This window comes from Cheilinus undulatus, linkage group 23, assembly GCF_018320785.1.
Source record: "Cheilinus undulatus linkage group 23, ASM1832078v1, whole genome shotgun sequence".
NCBI classification, from domain to species: domain Eukaryota; kingdom Metazoa; phylum Chordata; class Actinopteri; order Labriformes; family Labridae; genus Cheilinus; species Cheilinus undulatus.
This window is the reverse complement of record NC_054887.1, coordinates 34,286,119-34,313,739: the sequence shown is the minus strand read 5'-3', so window position 1 is coordinate 34,313,739 and position 27,621 is coordinate 34,286,119. Positions and strand designations below refer to the sequence as shown.

At 41.0% G+C, this 27,621-nt stretch overlaps 1 protein-coding gene across 7 annotated transcripts in view; it reads left to right on the top strand.

Moving 5' to 3' along the window:
- The first annotated feature begins 2,221 nt into the window (after nt 1-2,221).
- Nucleotides 2,222-27,621, top strand: part of celf2 (cugbp, Elav-like family member 2) — a 435,899-nt gene continuing 410,499 nt past the window's right edge. For all 7 annotated transcript variants that reach the window (XM_041780689.1, XM_041780688.1, XM_041780686.1 and 4 more), the window contains exon 1: nt 2,222-2,346. In XM_041780689.1, the coding sequence (XP_041636623.1) occupies nt 2,294-2,346 (53 nt within the window). In that variant the 5' untranslated portion in view covers nt 2,222-2,293. The remainder of the gene's footprint in view (nt 2,347-27,621) is intronic.

The following is a 27,621-nucleotide window of genomic DNA, read 5'->3' as shown; positions in this document are numbered from 1 at the left end:
GGTGCATGGTCCTACAATGAGTAAATGGTTGAATCTGGTGGAATACGGTAAAAATGTCAAATGTCACTAGACTTCTTCACATTGAAATGCTGACATTAAAGAATACATGATTTTATACTGCAGTGACAGTGAGATTAAAAAACCTGGTTTTAATGGAAGTCAATGGAGGCATTTTAGCCTCCAAGGTGTCCAGAGGGTATTTCTGACATTACGTAAAAAATATTAATGCAATCAAATCAGTTTTGTTGCTAATCTTTGACCCATCCAAGACTCTCATCACCCCCAAAGCCCCATCTTTCTACTATTTATTATATGGAAAATAATTCACTTTTTCTGTTTTAGTAGTAAAAAAAAAAAAATTCAAATAATCAAACTGGCATTAAAAGAGAGCAGGTCTGAAGTTGTTAAAGAGATTTTTTTTTTTTAAAAAGTAGAAAAAAAATATTGACGTATGCTGACTTAATGGCAGTTTTTCTTTACATGTACATTTTTGCCTCTAAGGTGTCCAGAGGGTAGTCAATTTGAGGAAGGCACAAGGGTGAATCCTGTCATGTAAAGGTGAATAACTTTTGACCCATATGTCATATCAACTTACTTTGTTCTTCTTGTAGCGTGAAGCTGTGCCATTCCAATGACGCTATCCATACCGCCGTAGCCCTTACAGAGGCTTTTCTAGTAAGCCTTGAACTTTAGTGACCTTCAGAGGTATTTAAAGATTAAATCTAACCCAGTAACTCTGATGTTTTATGTCTTTTTTTATCCATATTTGATCATCTGCCGCTAGCTTAGCATCAGCCACAATATTGCTTCATCACATCAGCTGTTACAACCAAAGACAGGCCCTTCCATCATGCAAAACAGAAAATCAAGTCTGCACACCAGAAGCTGCTCCAAAGGCTTATTTAATGAAGATTATCACCACATGTGATGTTTCAGGCCCTAGCCTGATAAAGACATGTCATGTGGCCCTTAGAGTCTGTGATGTGGCCCTCAGAGTCTGTGATGTGGTCCTCAGAGTCTGTGATGTGGCCCTCAGAGTCTGTGAAGTGGCCCTCAGAGTCTGTGATGTGGTCCTCAGAGTCTGTGATGTGGTCCTCAGAGTCTGTGATGTGGTCCTCAGAGTCTGTGATGTGGCCCTCAGAGTCTGTGATGTGGCCCTCAGAGTCTGTGATGTGGCCCTCAGAGTCTGTGATGTGGTCCTCAGAGTCAGTGATGTGGTCCTCAGAGTCTGTGATGAGGTCCTCAGAGTCTGTGATGAGGTCCTCAGAGTCAGTGATGAGGTCCTCAGAGTCAGTGATGTGGTCCTCAGAGTCTGTGATGAGGTCCTCAGAGTCAGTGATGTGGTCCTCAGAGTCAGTGATGTGGTCCTCAGAGTCAGTGATATGGTCCTCAGAGTCAGTGATGTGGTCCTCAGAGTCAGTGATATGGTCCTCAGAGTCAGTGATGTGGTCCTCAGAGTCAGTAATGTGGTCCTCAGAGTCAGTGATGTGGTCCTCAGAGTCAGTGATGTGGTCCTCAGAGTCAGTAATGTGGTCCTCAGAGTCAGTGATGTGGTCCTCAGAGTCAGTGATATGGTCCTCAGAGTCAGTGATGTGGTCCTCAGAGTCAGTGATGTGGTCCTCAGAGTCAGTGATATGGTCCTCAGAGTCAGTGGTTGGATTTTGTTTTTAAACGTTGGAATTAGTAGCAGCCCTAATTTCACAGTCTGTGCATCTCTAGTTCATTCAGTAACCTGTGAATAAATGGTTTCAGATCATTAAATTATTGAAGATAACACCGACATGACCTGTTCCGACTAACAGATGTCTCTGAAATACTCATCTGATTTCTGTGGGTACATTTCCTCATGCCAAATCTCCACAAGTGTCCAGAAACCAGATTAAAGCAGCCTCATGAAGCGTGTCAGGAAACTTCTTGCAGCGTGCAGATATTTTTTGCAGTGTGCCAGCCCTGAAGGAAAAAAAAATGTGTGTAAACTCTTTTCCCCAGGGTGTATTTTTTTTAAGATGGCTAAATGAGTTTCCTCGGTGGGGTTTACCTCCTCTTCTGTTCAGCTCTGCTCCTCCGAGAGAAAGAGAGAGAGAGAAGGAGAAAGAGAGCGGAGGGGGCGGAGAGAGAGAGAGAGAGAGAGAGAGAGAGCTGTGACAGCGCTCATCACACACTGAACAACCAGGACGAGTTGCATCCGAGCGATCGCTGCCTCTCTCTCACGGAGTTTACAGCCTTTTGCGCCGCTTTTTCTTTCGATCTTTCTTTCCCTCCCTCTCCCGGTGCTGCCTCAGCCTCTCCAACCATGGTTTCTATAATTTCAGACCTGGACCCTCTGAAAAGCTGGAACGTGTTAAGGTAAGGTCAGTTTCACTTCCACAGCCGCGCCATTGTGACAGCAGAGAGGAGACAGCTGTGTTTTTTGGACGGAATAAGGGTGGGACGAGGCGCAGGCTTTCGAGCGCTGCGTAATTACGCACGGATTTGCGCCGTTTGGGGATAATGTTCGCTGTGTCTACTTTCTGAGCTCTTCTGCTCCGTGGCTGCGTACGTCTCATTAACCCCCCTGCTGCTGCGCTCCATCACCACCAGCATCTCCAAACTTCGTTCATTCCAGCTGTAGAAGTAAGAACAACACTCATTCGTCACCCTCAAACCCCCTCCCCTCACCCCCTCCCCTTCACGCCCATGCATATCTGGATAGAAAGATGGATAGAGAGACACATAATCGATTCAACTTTCAGCTGTTCCATTTAAACTCACAGAAAAGGAAGGAAACATGACAATAAGCACCAAAGTTTGACATTAAAATGTGCATTATAGGAGACTTAGTGTGCAAACTGAGAGGCTGGATTCAATTTAACAAGCTTTATCAGCATTAACATTACAAACCATCCCCAGAGCATCACAGAAAAACGCCTCAAATGGAACATAATAAAAAAAAACTCATAAAAATGATAAAAATGTATGATGTCATCATAGTTATGGTAATGAAGAAACCATTATGAGGCAGTCAAATTCAAATAATGTCCATCCATCCATTATCTGCTCCGCTTAACCCACTCAGGGTCGTAGGGGGCGGGAGCCAATCCCATCAGTCATTAGGCGAGAGGCGGGGCTACACGCCGGACTGGTCGCCAGTCAATCAGAGCCTCCACGCTCACACCTACGGGTCACCAATTAACCTAACGAGCACATCTATGGACCGTGGGAGGAAGCCTGCAGAGAACCCACGCGTGCACGGGGACGACGTGCACGGAAACCGCCGGGATTTGAACCTTCTTATAGTGAGGAGACGGCCTGAATCACTGCACCACCGTGCATGAGCTCAGGCACTGTCGGGAAGAAACTTTCCCTGTTCAGGAATTCACGTCGAAACGTTCACATGTGGCTGATTTTCTGCAACAGAGCACGTTCGGGGGAATTCAAGCCAATCTCCTGCAGCTGCAAAACACGCTTTCAATGTGCGGCCAGAATCAGAGAATGAAACATTCACCCCACGGCAAAACCTTTGGATTAAAGACGAGCAGCACGGCACAGTTAGTCTTGATTTTCCAGTTTTCATGACCAAAATCATGGCCTCCCCGCACTATCAGAAACATCGACTCCTCTGCAGAAATACGGGGCTGCTCAGGCACTTTTTATCTCCCTGCTCCTTCTCAGAGGTCACAGTTCAAACTTTTTCTCTCCCCTTGCTCTCTCCTTTTTGTTAAACAGCGATTCGACTCCGTCTCGGACCTGAGAATCGCTCTGAATCCACTGGCTGTCATTAAGCATGGCAGCAGAAAGCCTATGCATTTAAAGGCTGGATTTTAAAAAGGGCCTTGTCCCTGAATATTTCAGACATTTGATAAATAAGTCATTATTCCCTCGACAGGCTCAGCGGCGGGGACTACGCTCTATTTTTGGGACCAGTGAGAGGAGCAGAACCCTCAAGACCCTCAAATATCCTCTAATGCAGCCTTCTCCTCTTTCTATCCGCCGTCCGTCGCTCCATCAAATCTAAATGAACAGGCGTGTTTTACCAAACTGCTGATGGACCGGCGCAGGAGGGGGGCGGCGGAATGATGTCATCGCCAAACAGGCAGTGATGGCCATCCAAGCTGAGAAATAGGGCGTGCAGCTGACCCCACACATGCACACGCAGCCTCATAAATAGTAGACGGTTCCTCCGTGGACGCTCTCCTCCACGCTCGCTCTATTTGCTGAACGGGGACAGATCTCCTGGTGGAGTTAAAAATGTCATTTTAGCTCACATGAAGAGGAATATTTAACTTTTTGGGTGAGCTGCAGCCGTGTGAGATTTGAAGTCAAAAGGGCAAGATTAAAACTGAAGAGATGAGATGCAAACTTCTGCAGGAGACGACCGTTAATTCTCTGATCGATCGAGCCGTTATAAGGATGCAAAAAAGACCAAGAAAGGGAGGATGACGAGGAGGAAGGAGACTTTAAACTCTCATCTTCCTCTCTGTTTTAAAACTTCCAGAATCAAGGCAGCAGCATCTTAACAAATGGTGTTAAAAATCTGATTTTAGCTTATTTTTGCAGCAGATAACGAGCTGAGAGACGACCGGCCAGCTTAGACGGAGCTGTGTTTGCTTTGAATTTGAAATTTCAGTGGTCTTAATCAAGAATTTTGGCTTTTAAAGGAAAAATATGAAGTCAGGATCGCAGAAGAGAGTCTGTCCCGAGGAAATTAGGGATGAATCTCCTGATTTTGTTAAAATGACACTTTCTGCTCAGATAAAGAGGTGCGGAGTGATGTATCGGCACGCCAACAGCCATCGCTCATCTCTGTTTAAACTTTACATTTCTAAATTAAAGGCAGGAGCATCGCAGTGGCGGCATATCTCCTAAAAATGTCTCCGTTTGCTCGTTTTAGCAACAGCCAGTGGAACATAGATGATAGATGTCACTACCAACGGTCAGCGTCAGCTTTGATTTGGAAGGCCGAGGGTTAACAGCGAGAGTTTAAGTTTGAAAATGTGATGCCGAGTTTCTGACTTCGACAGAGAGGAAGGTGCCGGATCACTCATCAGGAAGCGAGGAAGGAGAAAATACTGTCAAACTCAATCACAGCAGTCCAACCTGAAACCACAATTAACCATAAACTGTAAACCTCAGCTATGAATTATGGGGGAAAAAAACCTTAGCACTGATGATAAATGATTCTGAGGTTGAAAAAATCAAAATGAAAAGTTTAAAGGCTCAAAATCTGAGATAAAAATACAAATTTATCAGCTCAAAAGAACAAAATATGGCACTTAAAGTCAAAATAATGTTTTCAAAAGGCAAAAATATGAGATAGAAAGTAGAAATCATGATTCTTAACGGTCAAAATATGAGATGGAAAGTAGAGCTGGGCAGTTAATCGAAAAATAATCTAAACTGACATTCAGAGCTCCTAACTGACGTAAACCTGCCGTGTCAATTATTTAAATTCTTCCCCAATTCTTGGAAAAATCTGACTTTTTAACGAAAACGTTTTCATTTCAGTTGACGTGTTTTGATTTCAAATATTTTAATGAATAACCTTAAATTGTGAATCTGTGCCTGTTCCTTTCTGTTGTTTGTTTTAAAATGATACAAACAGAGTTGGAGGTTGGAGGTGGAGTAATTGTTCGTTAATCATTATCGAGGTAAAAAGTTAAATTAAGTGTGATTCTGACTGTCGCCATAATCGCCCAGCCCTAATAGAAAGTTGAAATCATGATTCTTAACGGTCAAAATATGAGATAAAACTTAAAATCATTCATTTAAAACATCAAAGCATGAGAAAAATATTTACATTTTGAGTTTTGAAGGTCAAAATATGACTTATAATTTAAAATCATTGGGATAAAAGTCAAAATCATTGATTTAAAACATAAAAGCATGAGAAAAAATCTTTAAATTTAGAATTTTGAAGGTCAAAATATAACTTAGAATTTAAAATCATTGAGTTAAAAGTCAAAATAGGGTGGTAAAAAGGTCAAAACTTGAGAAAGAAATAAAAACACGAGCTTAAAAGGTCAAAGTTTTACTTAAAGTTTTAAAATTGAGGATGTAAAATGTCAAAAAACAACATAAAATCTAAATTGTGAATTGAAAAGCTCAGCACGTGAAATAAAAAGTCGAAACCAAAACTTTGTGTCATAACTGTGATGCAAACATGAACACAAATGCATTTTCCCGCATCAATTATTTAAACTTTTTCTAATGTTTCTGACTTAACAGGTCAAGTTTACATTTTTAAATTGGAGGAAATCTGCAGACCTCATACTGGTGGGCCGCCTGTAACTGTACCATGGGCCAGATTTGGCCCCCGGGCCTTGAGTTTGGCACCCCTGCTGTAGGAGGCTGTAAAAGGAAGAAATAGAAAAGCGGCGTTATCGAGCTGCGGTCCATTCTCCATCCTCCCTCCTCATTAAACCTCTGAATTCAAGGCAGGACCGACTGTTTCCATTGCAACAAAACAGCTTTTTTAGGGAATAAATCACACCTTCAATTGCCCAAAGCAAACATTAGGGTTGAAATTGAATTGTCAAAAGCAGAAATTTAAAGTTAAAAACTCCAGTTCTAGGCAGATTTTGGGACTGAGATGCTGAAGAGAGAGGAGCTTTGTGTGCCGACTCTCGTCAGGAAGCCAGGATGTAAAAAGAGCAGCAGGAGAAGGACGGAGGGCTGGAAAAGCAGATTATTAACTCATTTTCCATTCTCTGTCGTCTCCAAAATTCACGGCTGACTATCTCTAAATAAGGAAGCTTTAATCGAAGACGCCGATAGGAGTTAAAACATGAATATGTTGTAGATTTTTTTGAGCAGGTGCAGAGAAGAGAGCAGCTTCTGTGTGCCGGACCACACATCAGTGAGACAGTAACTAAAACCAGCAGAAGAAGAGAAAGTAGGACTATTTACTCGTCTCCTTATTAAAAATGCATTCTTAAATATTCAAGGCAGGAGCAGATGAGTGATTCCTAGACGAGGATGCATCGCCTCATGGTGTTCAGAACATCCCTGCTGGGTTATTTTAGCTACAGAACAGTACAGAACCTGCAAACAGCAGGCGTTCACTTCACATCGGACGGTTTAGGGTCGGGGATGTAGATTTTTTAGTGAAATGCAGAAGACAGAGCAGTTCTGGATCACATGTTTATTAAGGCATACAGGAGCAGCTGGCTTTTGTCCAAACGAGAATGCATCACCTGATGGTGTTAAACATCACTTTTGCCTCATTTTAACAATAAAAAAAGAGAACAATTTCACTGCAAACAGCAAGCATTGGCTTCAAATCTGAAGGTTAAGAGTCAAAAGTATTGAAACCATGGATATGATGTGAACTTTTTAACTCTAATGCAGAAGACGGGGCAGTTTCTGTGCTCAGGATCACTGGATAGTAAGCAAGGAAGGATGAAACGTAGGATTAGTGACTTCTAGGTCTCTCCTCTTTAACCCTCTAGAACCCAGCGTAGCGCCGGTGCTACGGTAAGCATATCCATGTTTGATTGGCGGTAGATTTGAAACCAGATAAGATAGATGGATCATTCTTTTTGCATATAAAACCTGGGGAGTCACACTAACATTTCACACATTCTCCATGTTTCAGAGCACTTTGTCGTTGCAGTGATGGGTTTGTAAAAACACACAATAAAATGCAAGTAACAAAAATCTTTATAAACGAGACCACGGGTATTTGCAGCACTTCCTACATTGAAATAAATGTCATCACGTTGTGGGCGTGACCTGTCACAGTGTCCCTACCTCATTGGCTCCCACCCCAACAACAGGAAGTGGCGTATTTTCCCGGAGGTGTTTTTTTTTTTTTTTTTTCCTGTGGAATACACAGAAGAACTTCGCCTGCACACATCCTCGCCCTCGCTCTCATTTCACCCCTACTTTTTTAGAAAAACGCTCAGACACACACCCCACACACACCAAACATCCATCACACACACCTTTGACACACTCCCACACATATGTAGTTATGGATTCACAAAACCCCGGTCGTGCCAAACAGATTTTTTAGCTGGCGCGAAGCTTTCAAACTAAGTACAGCGTCAGATGAAGAGTCCAACTACTCATCTGGCTCGGTTTTTTTACAGGTTACAAAATTGACTATATCTCAAAAAACAAGTTATGGATAGACTCCAGATACATTTCCTGTGGTTCCAAAGAATATTGTGCAACTTTTTTACATTTCAAAATTTGAGGGATACAGCTGTGCAATTTCTGTATTTTGAAATATATGTGAAAAAAAGAAATATGATTTTTTTTTTTTAAGGTTTATTGCACTTTTAAGCAATTTATTGTTGTAGTTAAGACATGAGTCAATACATATTATTAAAACTTGGGATATAAGGGTTATGATGTATGATGTATAGCAAATAAAAATACTCCCAAAAATGGCACTAGAGTATGTAAAAATGTAAGAATATGTCCTGGCAGACTTGCACAGTGGAAGGTTTTAAAGGGTTGAATAAAAAGGCGTTTGCTAATTTCGGGCAGGAGCGGCTGACTGTTTTAATGGAGGATGCAGGTCCTGATGGAGTAAAACGTCACTTTTAGCTCATTTTAGCAATTGATGAGATATCAGATGACATGTTTGGTTGCTGGCAGAAAGCATCAGCTCTAAATTGAAATGCTTGAGGTCAAAAGTCTTCTCTTCTCTTCTCTTCTTGATAAATGTGCTCTCTTCAAGATTCCAGGCAGGAGCAGCTGACTGATTTCTAAATGGGGATGCATTTCCTGATGGTGTTAAGAACTAGGGCTGGGCAATTAATCGCAAATTAGATTAAATCGCGATACGGCATGCTGCAATTTTCATATTGCAGACAGTGCAATATTTCCTTAACCTGAAGTGTCAAAATATCAGTTTGATACAATCTTTTTCTTTTTTATATGCTTTTTACCAGTGTTACTCAACCCTGCTCAACCACAGAGCCAAATTATTGAAAAATACCTTTGCAAGAGCCACAGTCTAAGTGGCGAAAACAGCTTGAAGTAGCAATAACAATAAGTTCAAGGGGGGAAAATAGCCAAAAAACAACAGAAAATGGGGAGGAAAAAAGTGGAAAAAGGGAAGAAAGGGTCAGAAAATAGCAAAAATGGGTGAGAAGTGACAAAAAAACAAGTTTCAGTTGGTATAAAATGGTCCAAAAGTGTCACAGCTGTGGCTAAAAATGAGTGAAAAGTGACTAAAATGGGCAAAAGCAGTCAAGAGTGGCAAAAAAGAGGAAATGTGGTATTTAGTGGCATCAGGTAGGGCTGAACGATTTGCAAAAATAATCTAATTACAATTTTTTCCTGCAATATTGAGATTGAATATGCGATTATTTAGGTTGGTCATTTTTTCCTTTGTTTAGAAAAAATAAGCAAGAAATCATTCTGTATTATAAGAAGTTCAATATTAGATCAGTTAAACTAGGTAGAAAAAAATATCTGTGATTTTGGCTCAAATAGCAAATTTGATATCAGTTGCTTTATTGACGGGGATGATCATTTCTCATATTATTCTCATTTTGATGAAGAAAAATAAATGTATGAAATAAAATGTACAAAAAATAAGATTTTCATTAAAAAATAATTAAAAGGATACTTGAAGGTTTGAAGGCTTTTTTGCCCATTTTGCCACTTTTATCCAATTTTTGCCCTTTTTCACCCTTTCTTCTCCCCACTTTCACCCATTCAAGCTCCCTCTTGTCATTGAATACCACTTCTTTCCCCTTTTTTTGGTCCATTTTTGCCACTCTTGACTGTATTTTGCCCATTTTAGTCACTTTTTGCTCATTTACTTTTCCCTTTTGGACTATTTTAACTGTAACTCCTTTTTCTGTCACATCTTGCTCATTTTTTGTTACATTCAGACCCTTTTTCTCCCCATTTTCACCCCTTTTCACTCATTTGTCTTGCTTTTTGACCATTTTTGCCCCCTTTAACTTATTGTTATTGCTACTTCAAGCTGTTGTCACCACTTAGACTGTGGCTCTTGCAAAGGTATTTTTCATCATTTGGCTCTTTGGTTGAGTGACATGATATAAAGCATAACAAAAGAAGATTGTAGTAAACTCATATTTTGACATTTTCCTGGTTAAAGAAATATTGCACTGTCCGTTATTTGAAAAATTCAGCATGCCATATTGAGATTTAATCTAATTTGTGATTAATTGCCCAGCCCTAGCATAAGGTAGATGAAATGGGTGAAAAGTGTCAAAAATGGTGAAAAGGGGCAAAAAGTTTCCCTTTTTTAAGGTTTTCTGGGGGACTAATATTTAAAATAAATACACAAAAGAGCCACATGTTGAGTATCACTGCTTTATACATTATTCAAACAAAAATATTTCTTTTCTTGCTCATGTATTTATTTTTCTTCATATAAATGAGAATATGAGAAATGATCATCCCCTGCAATAAAGCAATTGTTTAAAATTTGCTATGTGAGCCAAAATCACAGATATTTTTTTCTAACTTTAGCCCTAGTTTAACTGATCTAATATTGAACCTGTTGTAATATAGAATGACTTCTTGCTAATGTTTGTTGAACAACAGAAAAAATGAGGAACCTAAGTAATCGCATTTTAAATCACAATATTGCAGGAAAAAATTGCAATTAGATTATTTTTGGAAATCATTCAGCCGTATTAAGAACGCCACTTTCGCTCATTTCTGCACCCTGGATCATTCTGTGAAAGACTTGATGGCCAACAGCAAGCATGAGAGTTCAACTAAAAGCTCTATGCTTGCAAAATGTGAATATGATGCAATTTTTTTTTAGCAAAAATCCAGAAAACGGTGTAGTTTGTGTGTGCAGGATCACTTGTTAGAAAGCGTTAGTAAGGAGGAAAGATTGATCTCCTCCACAGCTGTGCTCTGTTCCCTCTACCTATGGATATGGAGTGATTTGACTGTCATAAGCAGCAGCTTTTCATCAGATCATCTAGGATCGAAATTCAGGATGTATAGTTTGCAAAGACAAATAAGAGGCAAATTAATGCAGACCATATTTCAGTGTTAGTGTGTCGGATCATACGTGAGCAAGCAGGGAGGTAAAACATGCTGCAGGAGAAGGCGAAAGCATGAGCAGTAGGATTATTATTCTTGGTCTCCCCTCTTTACAACAAACAGATTCAACAAAATTCTTTTTGCAGAAGCAGCAGACTATTTCTAAACTAGGCTGCATCTCCCTATGGTGTCACTTTTTGCACCGATAATAAATCAGAGACATAATTCTGATAGCCAACAGCAAGCATTAGCTTTGAGCTGAAAGGCCGATGGTCGAAAGCAAGAATATTTTTGTTTCCAGACAGAAATTTAATGCAGACTTTTGGCTGAAATGCAGAAGGAAGAGCAGTTTTTGTGTGCTGGATCACTCATTAGTAAAAACAGAATGAAAAGGCGTTATTTTCTTTTACGCCTGTAGTCGCCTCTGTTTCTAACAAACACGGAGCAGCTGACTGTTTTACATAAAGGATGCATCACCTGATGGTGTTAAAAACGTCATTTTAGCATCTGATAAGGAGATATGTTTAAATGCAGACAGCAAACATTAGCTTTGAATTAACAGGCTTAGAGGGAAAAGCCAGAATTTTAAGTATGAAATGCAAATTTGATGCAAACTTTGCAGAAGGGAGTGTTTCTGTGCAGGATGTCTAGTTGAAAATACGAAGCATGAATCAGTGAGAAAGGAAGGAAGGCTTATTTACCTCGCTCTCTTCTCTTTATTAAACCTTTGTTCTGTCTGATTAGAGGCAGGAGCAGCTGTCCCTCTCCAAAGACGGTGCATCTTAATAAAGACCGGCTTACCGCCGGCCCGTCACTCACGCTCTCCCGGGGTCAACCGCACACCGCCTCGCCAGCACACACGCACAAACGAGCGCCGGAACAGTCTTCAATCATTTATGAAAATGAAGCGACAACGTTGTTTTTCCTTCCTAATGAGCCTCACCTCCGCCACGCTCCAAAATCATAAACACGGCTTCAACAAGGACGAGCGTTCGGTGAGAGAGACGTTTGGATTCTGTGTTTTAACGCTCGATGAAGCTGGATCTGCAGCGCCGCGCCGCCGTCCAGATGGTTAAACTCGACGCTGCACTAAAAAGAGTTGCATAAATAAAACTATCACATCAGGAAGGAAAATACAGCTGCAAATGAAAGACCAGACTTCACTGCTTTAACACAATTAGGCCCACATCATCTGCATATTAGTGCAATTAGCCAATTAAGTCATCTCTGTGGAACCTGATTTACTTAAAATGCAATGAGGAGTTAACAGGAGTGACAAATGCAGGGTGTGTCCTCTTCTTCTTCTACTGCTGCATTAACAGTCTCTGCCGGCACACGGACACGCGCTCAGTCACGTTCAGGAGGGAGCGCAGAAATCTGCCCGTGCCTCTCGCGGTGCACGCCGCATATCTGAAGAGCAGTTCAGTTATTCCGTAATGAGAAACAGCATGCATATTAATTCTATCTGATTACATCCAGCTAGCACACAAACAGAGAGGGCGAGGTGTGTTCAGTTAGACACAGGCTTTTTATTTGTCTCAGTCCTTGTGAATCAGTGCTGGAGTCTCAGAAACTAAAGATAGAAGAGGGCTTTTATTGTGAAAAACGGCTAGATTGAATCTTTTAATAAAGGTAGGGCTGGGCAGCATGGACCCGCAGTATTTTATAGAAATAATGAATGGTGCCGCGATACTACAAATATAAACTTTGATATGATTCCAGTAAAAATTAAACTGTATTAGACCTGTTGGAGAGTCTGAGACCCCACGTTTTAGTTTTTGTCATAACTTGCAGGATTATGCTTCTTAGTTTATTAGCTTTATGCTAACACTTATGGAAAAATCCATAACAGGCTAAAAAATTAGCATTGTTCCTGTCTGTGCCATTATTAACTGCTTTTCCAAACGTTTAAGTATTTTTTGCAATTCGTGCTGCCTTCAATTGTACTCGTAACTCGGATAAATCCGACCTCCGAATCGGAAAAGTTAAATAGAACGGCCCTTGAGCTCAGGACCGACTCGGGATTTCGGGTGGGATCCAAGCAGCCCGAGTCGGTCTGAATGACGTGATAGCGAGATGGCGTCGCACACCTTGAGAGGTAAACAGAGTCACTTTCTCCTCAACTTTTACTTATATGTGTCGTCTAATTTGGCGTTTGTGTTACTACAGTCCAGGCCTCTGCACAGCTCGCTTTGATGCCCGTATAACGTCAATGACGCACGCAGGATTTCCCTCGCTGGTGCGTTCAAGTCATACTTACAGCATATGACATTTCTCTTTCTCTCTCTCCCTCAAGTAGCTAATATATTTCCCCAGCAGGAATTTTTGATACTCGATAAATATCGAAACAAACATCAGCTTACTGCGGCCGGTCATGTTTTCCGAGCTTACGCAGTGAAACGCATTTACCTCAGAAGTCAGACCGACCCGGATCTTTCCGAGCAGCATTAGACCATGTGCATGCCCATGCATGCATCTTTATATAGTTAATGACGATGAATTGCCTTATATCAGGTGTCTCTGACTTCTGTTGATGTTGCTGTGGTGTCAAACAGGAAGTCATCTTTGCTCCTCCCCATTTCTATCCACTTTTTAATGTTCCTCATATATTCGTAGAGTTCAGACCGTTCTTTCTCTCTTTTATTTTCTTAAAAATCCGAGTGAAGACTTAAAGTTTCTGTACTTTCTAAATTTTGCTGTTCTCCCAGATACATCCATTTTTCCTACTTTTTTTATGGGATTTGTGCAGTTTAGAAAATGTGCATTCGTTTGTATGCATTTCTTGATTGTTCAAACAATTACACCAACACTGGGTGCACTGGACCGCTGCTTTTGTTGCACTGATATCCAGTCCAGTAGGAAATCTTGCTCCTCACCAGTTTCACCCACTTTTATACAAACCGCTAACATACTCGTGCAATTTATTCAGATATCTGACTGCAGAATCTCATTAAAAATGAGAAATCTGACAGCCTCAGCATTCAGTAGGGGTGTACATTTCAAGGAAAACTACTCCTCAGAAGTCTGTGGCTATTACTCCAAGAGAATTTTAAGATGGACCAGTATGTTAGCTTGATGCTAACACATAATGAAAATCAGTATTAAAGGGCTAAAAGAGTTAGCATTGCTGGTTCCACCCACTTTTCCTAACTCTCCAGGAGATTTGTGCAGCTTTGCTGGTGCACAGGTGTTTAACTTGCAGTTATTGATTACTGAACAGGATAAACTGTCTTATATATCGTGTATATATATTATTATGTATGTCTAGGATGACACTTTCTGTTGCGGTGGTTTCAAACATGTTGGCAATCTCATATCTTACCAGTTCATCCTAAATTCTTTGAAATTTTTAAGATTCTGACACAGAGTGTGATGCACAGTTAAGTTTGTTAGCTTGGTGCTATCACATAATGGAAATTGCCATTATAGAGCTAAAAGAATTAGCATTGCTTTATCCACCACAAGTTTCAGCCAATTTTGCCGAATGCTACCATCATATTTCTATAATTTAGCTAAGGTGGATGCATTTGTTGGCCGTTTTTGAAGGTTTGTGTTGGACTTCTGTTTCTGTTGCTGTGATACCAAACAAGTGAACGACCTTGCCCTTGAGTAATAATCATCAATGAGCTATCAGAATTAGCATTGCTTCTAGAGCCTGACTGATTGATCGGCAGGCCGATTATAGCGTATCACAGATTAATCAACGTCGGCCAATATGTAGCCGATATATTAACCCTTAGAGCTCACATGGCGCGGATCCATTGTGCCTTTCTAATCTTGTCTCCCAAGCATTCGTAGCTCTTACAGAACATTTTCTCGTGAGCCTGGAACTTGACTGACTTTCTGGAGTCTCTGAGGACAGCGTTGTCCTCTACAACAATACGTGACACAGCTTACAAAAATGTTGATAACTTCTGAACCGTTAGTCATAGAAACTTACTTTTTTCCTCTGAAAGCTGACCAATTTGCCATTCGTTTGCTACCATCGATGTCTCCGTAGCTCTGAAGGACGCTGTTGTAGCAAGCCTGGAACTTTGGTGACTTTTTGGGGTCTTTGGAGATTCAATCCACAGCGTTACATCTGATAATAAGGGTCTTTTTTTCCATTTTTAATCCATTTTGGATCATATACTTTGACTTTCCTCAGTGGGCAGCCATATTTGTTTGACATGCAAAGCATTGTGGGAGTTGTAGTCGACCAGTTGCATCCCTACTGCTTAGAGGAGTAGAGACGCAGGAGTCGAGAATAAACAAAGATGAATGCAACTGTTAATTCACACGTCCACCATTATCTAATAAAAGACTATTATACAGCTTTTTAACATTGTCTAAGTTGCATCTTTGTGAAATAAACAAAGATAATATAAATATAAGAATATGTGTTCATATACAGTATATATCCTGTGTATATCATTGTGTTCTTATTTCATATATCGGCCGATATATCCGATATGAGCTTTTTTTTAGCCCCCAATATCGGCATCAGCCCCAAAAATCCCATATCGGTCGGGCTCTAATTGCTTCCCTCCTGACCAGGTCCACCCACTTCTCCACATGTTGCACATGTGTGCAAAATACAGAGCATGCAGGAGTGTGTGTGAAGTGTTTTTCAAATTTAAAGGAACAAATATTGGTCGTTTGGGACTTGTAGTTTTGCTGCTGTGGTGTCAAACAGATTTCAAAATGATTTTTACTGAAAAAAATAAACAAATACTCTTAAATTAAACACAGGACACTGATGCTAAAAGTTGGAGTTGAGTGTCTTGCCTGACGATTGAACCCCCGACCCTACCCACTGATCCTCAGCCACCCTAACGTGCTGATAGATAATGGATGGATGGGAATAACCCAGTACTGGGTGTCTTTCATGGACTTCCTAACCACATAGTCATCAGCATATTGAGCTAACCAATGTTGTCAGACTCTATAAATACACTGATAATCTTAAAATCCTGACATGTTGCCCATCCCTATCTTTAGGCTGTCCATCATCCCTCCTCTGCTCCCTCCATCTCTTCAGGGTCTGCCGCCCCCCTTCATCCAATCATCCAAATCCTTTCACTCCTGAAGGTGGACCTCCGAGCCAGAGCGAGGGAGGGATTTTAGAGTGAGGTGGTGGTGGTGAGCGTAAGGGGGCTTGACCTTTGACCCCACAGTGTTAGTTTTAATTAATCCACTTAAAGAGTGGGTCCGCTCTGCGTTACGTGTCGCTTTGTATCCCGGCGGAGCGTGAGGAGAGGCACAAATCCACCCGCCTAATTACCGAGACCGCTGTTTGAATCTGCAAATCCCCTCTGATGATCGGCCGTGTGTGGCGCTTTCTCTGTGTGAGCCTGCGTCCGGGATTATTCCGATTTTAACTGAGGAGTTAAAGAGGAAACATTTAGTTGAGGCAGTTATTGATATTTGCAGCGGGAAGCAGCCACAGCGGATTTTATCTTCAGTTTGAGGTTTTTAAACGGACAGGTGTTTGGTGTTTTTACCTCCATTTCTGTCATGTTAATGCTGGACGCTGAGACCATTATGGGAAATGATGCAGCTGTTTGCTTTGGTCTGATTCTGAATTAAAATTTGACTACTGACATCTTTTATCCCTTTAAATCCTGCCTGCATCGCTTTATTTTGGCTGCAGAAATGAGGCTGTGATTTCCACAGAGACGAGGACGGTCTGAGCTGCCGTCTTCGTCCTGATTCGCTCTCTGAATGCTGCTGAATCTGATGCTATGAGTCGATGATGTCCTGACAAACTATTTCCAGGGTTTTCTACCTGTTCAGCTGCAGGTTTGGACCTTTTCAAGAGCTTTGTCTCCCCTGTGCACCAGAGCTACAATCTGATATGATTTGACTGCAACAGTGACTAGAACTATGCCATATTTCCATGATTAGATGTAAGTAAAGTCAGCTAAATCTAAAGTTAAAGTCACTCTGTTTCCTTCTTCCGCCGCATCGTTTAAACGATGCACGCCACATGACAGGTTTAAGTGAAAGTGATGACAGCAGGAGGGACGGCCCCGGCTAAAATTTCACTTCCCGCTTCCCACAGCTGTCAGTCAGAGCTTCGCCGCGGCAGAGAACAATCCGGCATTCAGGAACGGAGGCGGACAGACGGACGGGGCGGGCGAGTGGAGGGAGGGAGAGAACGAAGGGGAGGGCTGAATTCCTCCAAACCCCCTGGAATCAGCAAAGGGATAATTACATAGTTGAGGCGAGAGTGCGTCACCAAACACAAAAGAGACGTGAGGGCAGACGACAGAGAGGGAAGGCGCCTGGACGAGCCGAGAGCAAGAGAGAAAGTACAGCGGCGAGGAGGAGGCAAACCGTCGACTCTTTAGGATGTTTGACATCCAGACTAGAAAGTTTAACCATCTTTAGTCGATGCCACAAACTTCCTCTCAGAGACTAAACTGTTACTCCCCTGGAGTAGACGTCATCATTACGTCACAGCAGAAAAGGATAGGAAGATGGAGAGAAGGAACCTGACATGGTCCTCTGTCTCCTCTCTCCTCTCTCATCCTCCATCCTTCCTCTATCTCCTCTCTCATTCTCCATCCTTCCTCTGTCTCCTCCCTCATTGTCCATCCTTCCTCTGTCTCCTCTCTCATCCTCCATCCTTCCTCTGTCTCCTCTCTCATCCTCCATCCTCCATCCTTCCTCCGTCTCCTCTCTCATCCTCCATCCTTCCTCTGTCTCCTCTCTCATCCTCCATCCATCCTCTATCTCCACTCCCATCCTCCATCCTTCCTCTGTCTCCTCTCTCATCCCTAATCCATCCTTCCTCTGTCTCCTCTCTCATCCTCTATCCTCCATCCTTCCTCTGTCTCCTCTCTCATCCTCCATCCTTCCTCTGTCTCCTCTCTCATCCTCCATCATTCCTCTATCTCCACTCTCATCCTCCATCCTTTCTCCGTCTACTCTCTCATCCTCCATCCTTCCTCTGTCTCCTCTCTCATCCTCCATCCTTCCTCTGTCTCCTCTCTCATCCTCCATCCTTCCTCTGTCTCCTCTCTTACTCTTCATCCTTCCTCTGTCTCCTCTCTCATCCTCCATCCTTCCTCTGTCTCCTCTCTCACTCTTCATCCTTCCTCTGTCTCCTCTCTCATCCTCCATCCTTCCTCTGTCTCCTCTCTCATCCCTCATCCCTCCCTCCTCTGTCCTCATCCCTCCTCTTCCTCATTCCTCCCCGTTGATCTCTCCTCCTGAAAGCTTCCAGAACTCTCTCTCACAGAGAGCATGGCGTCTGTGTGTTTAATGTTATTTTTGACTAAAACAAGTGTTGTTGGCTGTCGAGGCAGATGCAGAAGCTGCTTTTTTCTTTCCTCCTGCAACAAAGATCGGCTTAGTCAACAGCAGCCGCGGGGGATTTAAAACACACCTCACATGACGACCTGTGTGTGTGGGTGTGTGTGTGTGTTTTTATAACCCACCCCACCAGCTTCATCATTTTCCCTGCTGTTATTATTTCTTTGGGTCTTTTTTTTTCCATAATTATTTTTTATTCATTTTCTAATTCTATGCGTTCTTCACTCCAACCTTGACATTTTCATTCTTTTAATTTTTTCTGATGTTTTTATTTCCTCGATTGAAAAGCTTCAAACATATTTATTCCCTTACATCACACTGATCAACATTAACATGAGCTTCTGCATATGCACAAACCACCCTCTGTCTCTCTTCTCCCCATAAACACATTCACTATATGGACAAAAGTATTTGGCCAGCAGACCATCAGCTTTAACAGGGACTGTAATGACGTTGTTTTTAAATGCATGGACTTTAATCTGCAGCTCTAACAGCCTCCGCTCTTCCTGGAAGGCTTTCTTCAACATTCTGGAGTGTTTCAGTGGGAATGTGAGTCCATTCATTCTGCAGAGCATTGATGAGGTCAGGCTCGTACGTTGGACCAGAAGGCCTGGATCATAATCTCTGTTCCAGTTCATCCCAAAGGTTTTTTTAAGCTGATCTCATCACTTATTATCAGTAGGATTCCCCAACCTGATGTTTGCACACACAGCTGATGAAATGTTATTCCATAAATGCGTCTGAAGTGTTGTGGAGGGTGATCACGTGATCTCAGAGATGCTGGAACAAGTTTGAGCTATTTGAGCCTTTCACCGTACCTGCAGACGTCCTGAATATTCCCCTGGTCATCCTTGGTAAACCCGTAACACTCATTCATTTCTTTGGCGGATCCAAACTTTTGCCGCCGTTCCTCTCTGCCTTAGTAAAGCCAGCATTAGCAACAGCAACGGGCAGATCTATCTGACACACCACAGCTGGTGTGTCACATGGTTTTGGTTCTGTGCTGGTTTCACCTTCTGCCCCTGTACTTTTATTCATTTTTTAACACCCCTAACCTGGACTTTTAGCCTCTTTCACATCGGTACCATTCTAACTTTGGGTGTTTTTACTTTTAATCTGCTCTTGGTCCTTCAGGCGCCACATTATGTAATAATGTAATACATTTTCAATTCATTATGTAATAACGCCACAATTTGTAAGCCACTAAGCAGTTAGGGTTAGGGTTAGGGCAAGGTAGTAGGGTATACCCTGGAGTCCACACTAAGTCCTATGGTTAGGGTTATTACATAATGTGGCGTTATTACATAATGTGGTACTACAGTCTTTCCACATGTAAATATGTCAATAATCCTGTTATTGTTATTATTATTGCTATTTATTAAATATTGTAGTATTTATATATTCATATATATATTGCTAATTTCTTGTCCCTCTCCTGTTGAGCTGATGGAATAATACAATTTCCTTCAATGGGGGTTCAGTAAAGGTTTAGCTTATTTCTTATCCAAGATAGTCCAATAAAAAAAATCCCCCAAAAATTCCATGTAAATCCCTGAAAATGTTCACATAAATTTTCAAAGTAAATTCCCCTTAAAATTTCTTATTAAATTCCAAAATTTTACAAAATGCACTCCCAAAAATTCCCTTGAAATGCTTCAATAAAAAAATAAATAAATACATAAAATAAAGCACCTTTCCTCCTAAAGAAACACTCTAAAATACACAAACAAGTCCTCAAATTTTCCATAAAAATACATAAAAAAATTCAGGGCAAATTCTCCCAACATTTCAAGCAAATTACTTAAACCTTTATGGATATTCTGGATAATTATCCAAGATATTCCAATAAAAAAATCCCCCAGAATTCCATGTAAATCCCTGAAAATGTTCACCCAACATATGAAAGTAAATTCCTTTTAAATTTTCGTATTAAATTCCAATTTTTTACAAAAACTTTTACAAAATGCACCCCCAAAAATTCCCTTGAAATACCCTAATAAATAAATAAATAAATAAAACAAAGCTAATGAATGAAACGGACCAAAATATACAAAAATATCCTCAAATTTTCCATAAAAATACATTAAAAATTTTAGGGCAAATTCTTCCAACATTTCAAGCAAATTACTTAAACCTTAATGGATATTCTGGATAATTACCTAAAAATTGAATAGTAGGAATTCTGACTTTGTTGAAGGACATGTGACGTCCTCACATGTTAATGCAGGGTCTAAGGAGGTTAGGATATAAGGGGTCTAGCCCAGACCCTGAAAAACAGCCCCATACTCCACCAAACTCTACAGTCAGACAGGTAACGTTCTCCCAGCATCCTCCATACCCAGACCCAGTGATGATTGATACTCTACAGAACACCTTCCAGAACTCTTCAGCTGGAATCAGCAGGGTGCTGGAGATTTTTACGCCATGCACCTTAGAGGTCATTGACCCTGCTCTCTGAATTGCTGTTGTTCCTGAACGCTTCCACTTTCTAATAACATCCCATGAATGAGACGTGAAATAGTTGAGTGTAGTGTGGGAATGATGGCAGCCAGAGTAAATGATGAGTGTAGGCTTAAAGAAGCTTCATACCTGAATTTTTTAGCGTGTTTGTTCCCACTGATTCTGCACCTATACGTTTACAGTCATAGGTAGTATATCACTCTACTCTTTCTCTCTTTGGATCTCATCTTTTCTCTCATTTTATGAATTTTTCTTCACCTCCCAGTCAGTATCCATGCAGGATTTCCTCCTCTCTCCAACATCTCTGATTCCTCCCCCTGCTTCTTTCCTTCACACTGATCCTCTACAAGCATGTAACCGGGGGGAGAGAGGGAGATGAAAAGGGAGAGAAGGAGAGAGGGAAGGGTGAAAAAAATGGGAGAGAAAAATAGATCTTGTCTGAATAAATAAACAGCTCTCGCTTGCAAGCGAAACGGAGAGCTTAACGGAGTAAAGGCAAGAAGGGGGGAGGGAGGATGGAGGCGAGGGAGGAGGAGGAGAGAGGAGAGGGTGAGAGGAGAAGAAAAACACTGGCACTCTGCCCGGTGAAAATAAGGGAAAAAAAAGAATTAAATCTCTTTGTGTGTGACTGATGGATGCTCAAATCGAAGCCAAGAAAGATGAAAAAACTGCACACAATGCATGACCGCAGGCCACGCCAGAAACTGACCAATCAGAGCCAGAGTTTGGTTTAGCTGGGTTCACCTCCACAGGTCAAAGAGGAGCTGAGCAGAACCAGAGGCTGTGTGGAGGAAATCACTTTCCTGCATGTTTATGGAAATGTTTTACATTTAGAGGCATTTTAATGTTGCAGAAATAAAGCGATACGCCGATGATGCTGTGGTTTTTGTTAACATTATAGAGAGGTTGATCAGTGTGATTGATGAGTTGGATTAACTCCACAAGTATGCATCTTTGTTCAAACAGCTCTATTTCAGTGGGTTTATAGGGATGTGCATTTTCAGAAAAAAACACTCTTTAGCAGTCTCTAACGCATGCTAGTTTAGCTCAGCAAGTGCTGCAGGCGCCCACATGTAAAGGACAGAGTCTTCAGGTTCCAGACTCACCTGGTCCCTGAGAGCTGTTTGGTGCATGTGCCCCCCTACTCTCTCTCCCCATACTTCCTGCCTCTTCTCAGCTTTCCTATCAGGCATAAAGCCAAAAATAATCTCAAAAAGTCCCTGGTAGTAATTTGAAAAAATCTGAATTTTATACAGAAGGATTGGGATGTTTTACTTTGTTTGTAAGCATGATGCAAACACAATGAACACTAGATTAAAATCCCAATTTCAGCTGAGAGCTGAATTGTGGAAGAACTGCTGGAAATAGCCAAAAGCATAGAAATAGCTGAAAATAGCATAAAAATAGCATAAAATGCCTGAAAAAGTAACAGTAAATGGCATTCTCAATAGCTCAAAAAAGGATAAAAATAGCTGAAAGTAGCCTTAAATAGCTGAAAATGGCAAAAAATAGCATAACATTGCATAGAAGTAGCTGAGTTTGGCATAAAAGTAGCTGAAAATTGCATTCAATGGCTGAAAAAGCATAGAAATAGCTGAAAATAGCCTGAAAAAAGCATAAAATGGCATAGAAGTACTGAAAATGGCATTCAATAGCTCAAAAAAGGATAAATAACAGCTGAAAGTAGCCTTTGAATAGCATTAAAATTGCATAAAGGTAGCTGATTTTGGCCTAAAAGTAGCTGAAAATTGCATTCAATGGCCAAAAAAGCATAGAATTAGCTGAAAATAGCCCGAAAAAAGCATAAAATTGCTTAAAAGTAGCTGATTTTGGCCTAAAAGTAGCTGAAAATTGTATTCAATGGTCAAAAAAGCATAGAAACAGCTGAAAATAGCATAAAATGGCATAAAAGTAGCTGAAAATGGCATTCAATAGCTCAAAATAGGATAAAAACAGCTTCAAGTAGCCTTTAAATAGCATAAAAATAGCATAAAATTGATGAAAGTAGCTGATTTTGGCCTAAAAGTAGCTTGAAATTGCATCCAATTGCTGAAAAAGCGTAGAAATAGCTGAAAATAGCTATATTTTAAAGAACTATAAAAGAAATTAGGAACTTCATAGCAGTCAAATGACAAGGAAACTGACTTTTTAAAGTTTAAACGGTGTCGATACGACAGAGTATGGAGGAGTAGATAGCCCATGCAGAAGAAGAACAATAAACAAAATGGCCGACGGGAATATCAACAGTGTGGATGCTCAGCATCCCCACTGATTGACCCAGCTGGTAGCGCAGGCGTATGAATAAAAAAGTGTTAGTCCTGACTATTTAATGCATGCATTCCCCTACTTCCTTTCCCCATACTTCCTTCCTGTCTTCAGCTGTCCTATCAAAATAAAGTCAGCATCCTAAAATGATTGCCCATCCTTCATAATTCTGTCACTGCTGACTATAAAACAGCTTTTTCAGTGAGGTGTGGCTCATAAACGGTCACATTTAAAGCGTGCTAAACCGGCCCCTAAATACGGACTGAGAGCCACATCGGTCACACGGCACAGGAAGAGAAAAATGCAGCGAGGATGAGAGGGAGAGCTAATGAATTATGGGTGGCTGCTGAAAACAGAGAGAGAGAGAGAGCGAGGTCTGAGCGGCGGCGCTCTCCTGGGTTATGGAAGTGTCATGCTGTGAGTGTTGCCATGCAGATGGTGACCCTGGAGTGTTGCTAAAGGGGGATGAAAAGAAGGAAGTAAAAACAGGGCGAGCTCAGAGAAGAGGAGAGAGTGTTTTTTTCTGAACAGGAAGTGAAGATGATGGACTGCAGAGGGTTCACGGTCGACTTTTATCGCAGACCTCTTACTAACAGCTGATTTGCACTCCTGACACGTGAAATACAGCGCTTCAAAACCGCAAATATGCCGGAGGTAGTAGAGCTGCACTTTTTATGGAGTATTAGTCATGAGCTTGGCCTTGAGACGACCAAAGAAGCGTGATCGATGGTGATTATTTATGTTGATAATTGTGCTTTATCCATAGAAAACTGCATGTGACTGATGCCTGCAGGCACGGCTGCAACGTACATTGTTTTACCCTTGCAGCTGCGTTGTGTGCATGTGTGTGTACTCATGCTGCAGGGTGCATAAGTCAGGAACTTGACCTGAAGCTCATCATTTTATAGACATTTAAACCAGCAGTGTTCTTCTTTCCCTGACTCAGCTTTTCTAATAACATGGTTTACAATTATAAGAGTCCCATAAGGACCCACAGTAACACAGGTGTCACATGACCTTTAAATGTCCTGTACGAGACCTTGCATAGCTTTTTTCTTGACTTAAACTAATAAAATCCCTGATTGAAACTCACTGAACATGCTGATGTGGTCATGTAATTGGTGGAATAATTTAAAGGTGGAAAAAATGAAATAGGTGTAGAAAAAGTCTCATAACTTGTGAAAGCAGGTTTCAAAAGAGGCAACAATGGGACTAAAATGGCAACAATAAAATTATTATAGAAATGCAGCAAGAAAATTGTGAAAAGTGGTTAAAAGTGACAAAAATGGGTTGAAGAGGCATAAACAGGTGAAAAACAATGCCAGAAAAACGTATAAAAACAGGTCAAAAATGAATTCAAACTTAGAACAAATGGCTAAAAGTAAAATACAGTTGCAGAATTTGTTTTTTAAATGAGCAAAAATGGGTTACAGAAATGCAAAAAGGGTGCCAAAATGGGGAAAAGCTGTTAAAAGTGGCAAAAAGGGTATAAAGTGAAAAAAAGTTGCAAAATTTGCTAGAATAAGTAGGAAAATGGGGTTCAAAAGTGAATTAAAAGAGAAAAAAAGAGCATAGAGTGGGGAAAAGTGGCATAAATGAACAGAAGAGGGGTTAAAAAGCCCTCATTTCACTGATTCAGCACACATGCATTGATGCCATCAATAAATCCTGACTGCGGAGGGAACATTCACTGGGTTTTTGTGTTGAAAAAGGCCCTTAGAAAGATTTGTGTTAAATCTAATTGATTTTGTCTTCTGCTGTTTAAATACAAATGAAAAGATAAAATAACGCCACTTTGTAATCAAGACTGGAAAGTAAATGCATTTTCCAACAAAAGATGATAGTAGATTGACCACAAAACGTGACATATACGTAACATGTCCTATCCTTGACACTAGAGTAAGGTGTGTTTTTTTAACTCAGACTGAAATAGCTGAAAATAGCATAAAATGGCATTCAGTAGCTCAAAAGGGATAAAAAATAGCTGAAAGTAGCCATAGAAAAGCTGAAAATAGCATAAAAATGGCATAAAAGTAGCTGACTTTGGCCTAAAGTAGCTGAAAATTGCATTCAATGGCTGAAAAAGCATAGAAATAGCTGAAAATACCATAAAATAGCATAAAATGGCATTCAATAGCTCAAAAAAGGATAAAAATAGCTGAAAAGTAGCCTTAAGAAAGCTGAAAATAGCATAAAATAGCCTGACTGGGTTGTACATGGTCTACTGCAGTGTTACTCAACCAAAGAGCCAAATTGTTGAAAAATACATTTGCACGAGCCACAATCTAAGAGGTAAAAAGTACCGAAAATGGGGGTAAAGGTGGCAAAAACCAGCAGAAAGTGGCAAAAATGGGTTAGAAGCCACCCAAAAAAGTAGATACAGGTGGAAAAAATGGTCAAAAAGCAGCAAAAACATGTCAAAACCAGTGAAAAGTGACCAAAATGGGGAAAAATCACCAGAAAGGTGGGGATAAAAGGAAAAACCAGTGAAGAGTAGCAAATTGTACAAAAAAAATGGGCATTTAATGGCAAAAGTCAGCTAAGATGGGCGAATGTGGCAAAAAATGGCAACAAAAGAGGCAAAAAATTGCAAAAAAGCAGATTGAAAGTGTCAAAAACGAGATAAAAGAGGCAAAAATGGTCTAAAAGCTGTAAAATTGAGTAAAACTGGTTAAAAAAGGGGGAAAATTGGCAGAAATATAGGCTGACAATCAAGTTTGACAATTAAAGCCTGCTGTATAGGTGCGAGAAACAAAGTGATTAAAGTTACCTGCAGTGGATCATTTCTGAGGTCAAAGTTTCCCTTTTTAAGATTTTCTAGGGGAAAAATGTTTAAAATGAAGACATAAAAGAGCTGAATGTGGCTCCAGAGCCTCAGGTTGAGTATCACTGCTCTACTGAGTCTAACGCCCCGCCATAATTTTGCTATGAGAAATGGGTGTGGGCTTTTATGGGTTAAACTGCATGATGAAGGAAGCAGACACCTGTGTGTCCCTTGTTTCTGAGCCTAGCTGTTAGAGGTCAGAGGTTATGGTGGTTTAATCCAATGTAAACAGGCGGGCCGAGTCAAAGAGACCAACCAGAGCAGGGATAAAGGTTTGAAGTCCCCCTCTCTCTGTAGCGCCTGCTATGAAGGAGATCACACATGTACTGTAAGTCGTGCTAGTTCAACATGCTGTTGTAAAAGAGAGCGGCGCTGCAGGGTGGAGTCCAGAGAGCGGGAATGCTGCGTGATGTAACAACCCGGCCTGATTGGCTCCAGACGACGAGTGAAGTCAGTGTGAAAGAGAGGAAAACCCCCGCTTACAACATCATCTGCTCTTACTGAAAGGCTGAAGCAGAGTCATGCAAACATGCAGGTTTTGTTTCAGTCACTGTGAGGCCTCGTGTCCGTTGGCGTTCGTTTGGAGTGGAACCCTGCAGCCCAGCGTGAGTCCTGCTCTCCCAGGGTCCGGCATACTTCAGTAAAACTGAACGTGGACGCAGTTAGAGCGTGAGCGTCTTTATTCTTCAGTGTTGTCTCTGCTCGAGTGTTCCTGCCAAGGTCGAGTTTTCATCGGTGACACAGTCACGCTGCCTGACGAGTGTTTTGTCTGCGTCAGGGCGTTAGGAGAGGAATTTTGGCTGAGTGAGTGAGCCTCTTACCAGAAGTTACCGCTGCGACTTTTGAAGATAATTTACAAAACAACAGCAGCTTCCAATCAGCTGCTGACACGCGATACACACAAGTGTGACACTGCTTTAGATGATCGACCAGGACTCTTCCATTTCTTCGCTCTAATAACTCGTTATTCTTGTTTGAAGGATGCATGATACTATCCATATGAATTCTGCAGATATGAGCTTATCAGAATCTGTAGAAATGAAATATTCTGATATAAAAGCGGTTCAAACTGGTGGGATTGAGTCCCTGTGACATCCCCAGAAAGACCAAGACTCATCACAACCCTACTACTGTTACCGCATAGCACCCTAGGCCAGTGGTTCTCAACCTTGGGGTCAGGACCCCATTGGGGGTCACGAGACACTGAGAGGGGGTCTCCAGATGCTTTAAAAAACTAAGAATATTATTTTAATTTCACTGTTGCCACTTTACACCAATTTGACCAATTTTTATCCTTTTTCACTGCTATTAAACATCAATGTTGCCAAGTTTAGCACATTTTTGCCACCTAAAACCCATCTGTGTCTATTTTAAACCCTTTCCACCATTTTTTCTGCCTGTTTTTGTCACTGCTAAACCGATTCTTGCCACTTTCTGCCTATTGTTGTCTCATTATTGCCACTATTAACCACTTTTTACACCCCTTTTTGCCCATTTTAACCACAGTCATCCCATTCTTGTCAGTTAATATCAATTTTTCATCCCAGTCCACCTACTTTCCCTCATTTTTTTTGCACTTTAAAGCCATTTCAGCCATTTTTTAATCCACTTTTACCACTGTTTATACCCATTCTTGCCAGTTTAATCAATTTTTGGCCACTTCTATCGAATATTTGCCACTTTTAACCCATTTATGTTCTTTAAAAATCCAATTTCAACACCTTTTCCACCATTTTTTTTGCCATTATTCACTAACTGAAGCAATATCTTTTATCCATTTTAAATATTTTTTTAACAGAAGTTATTTC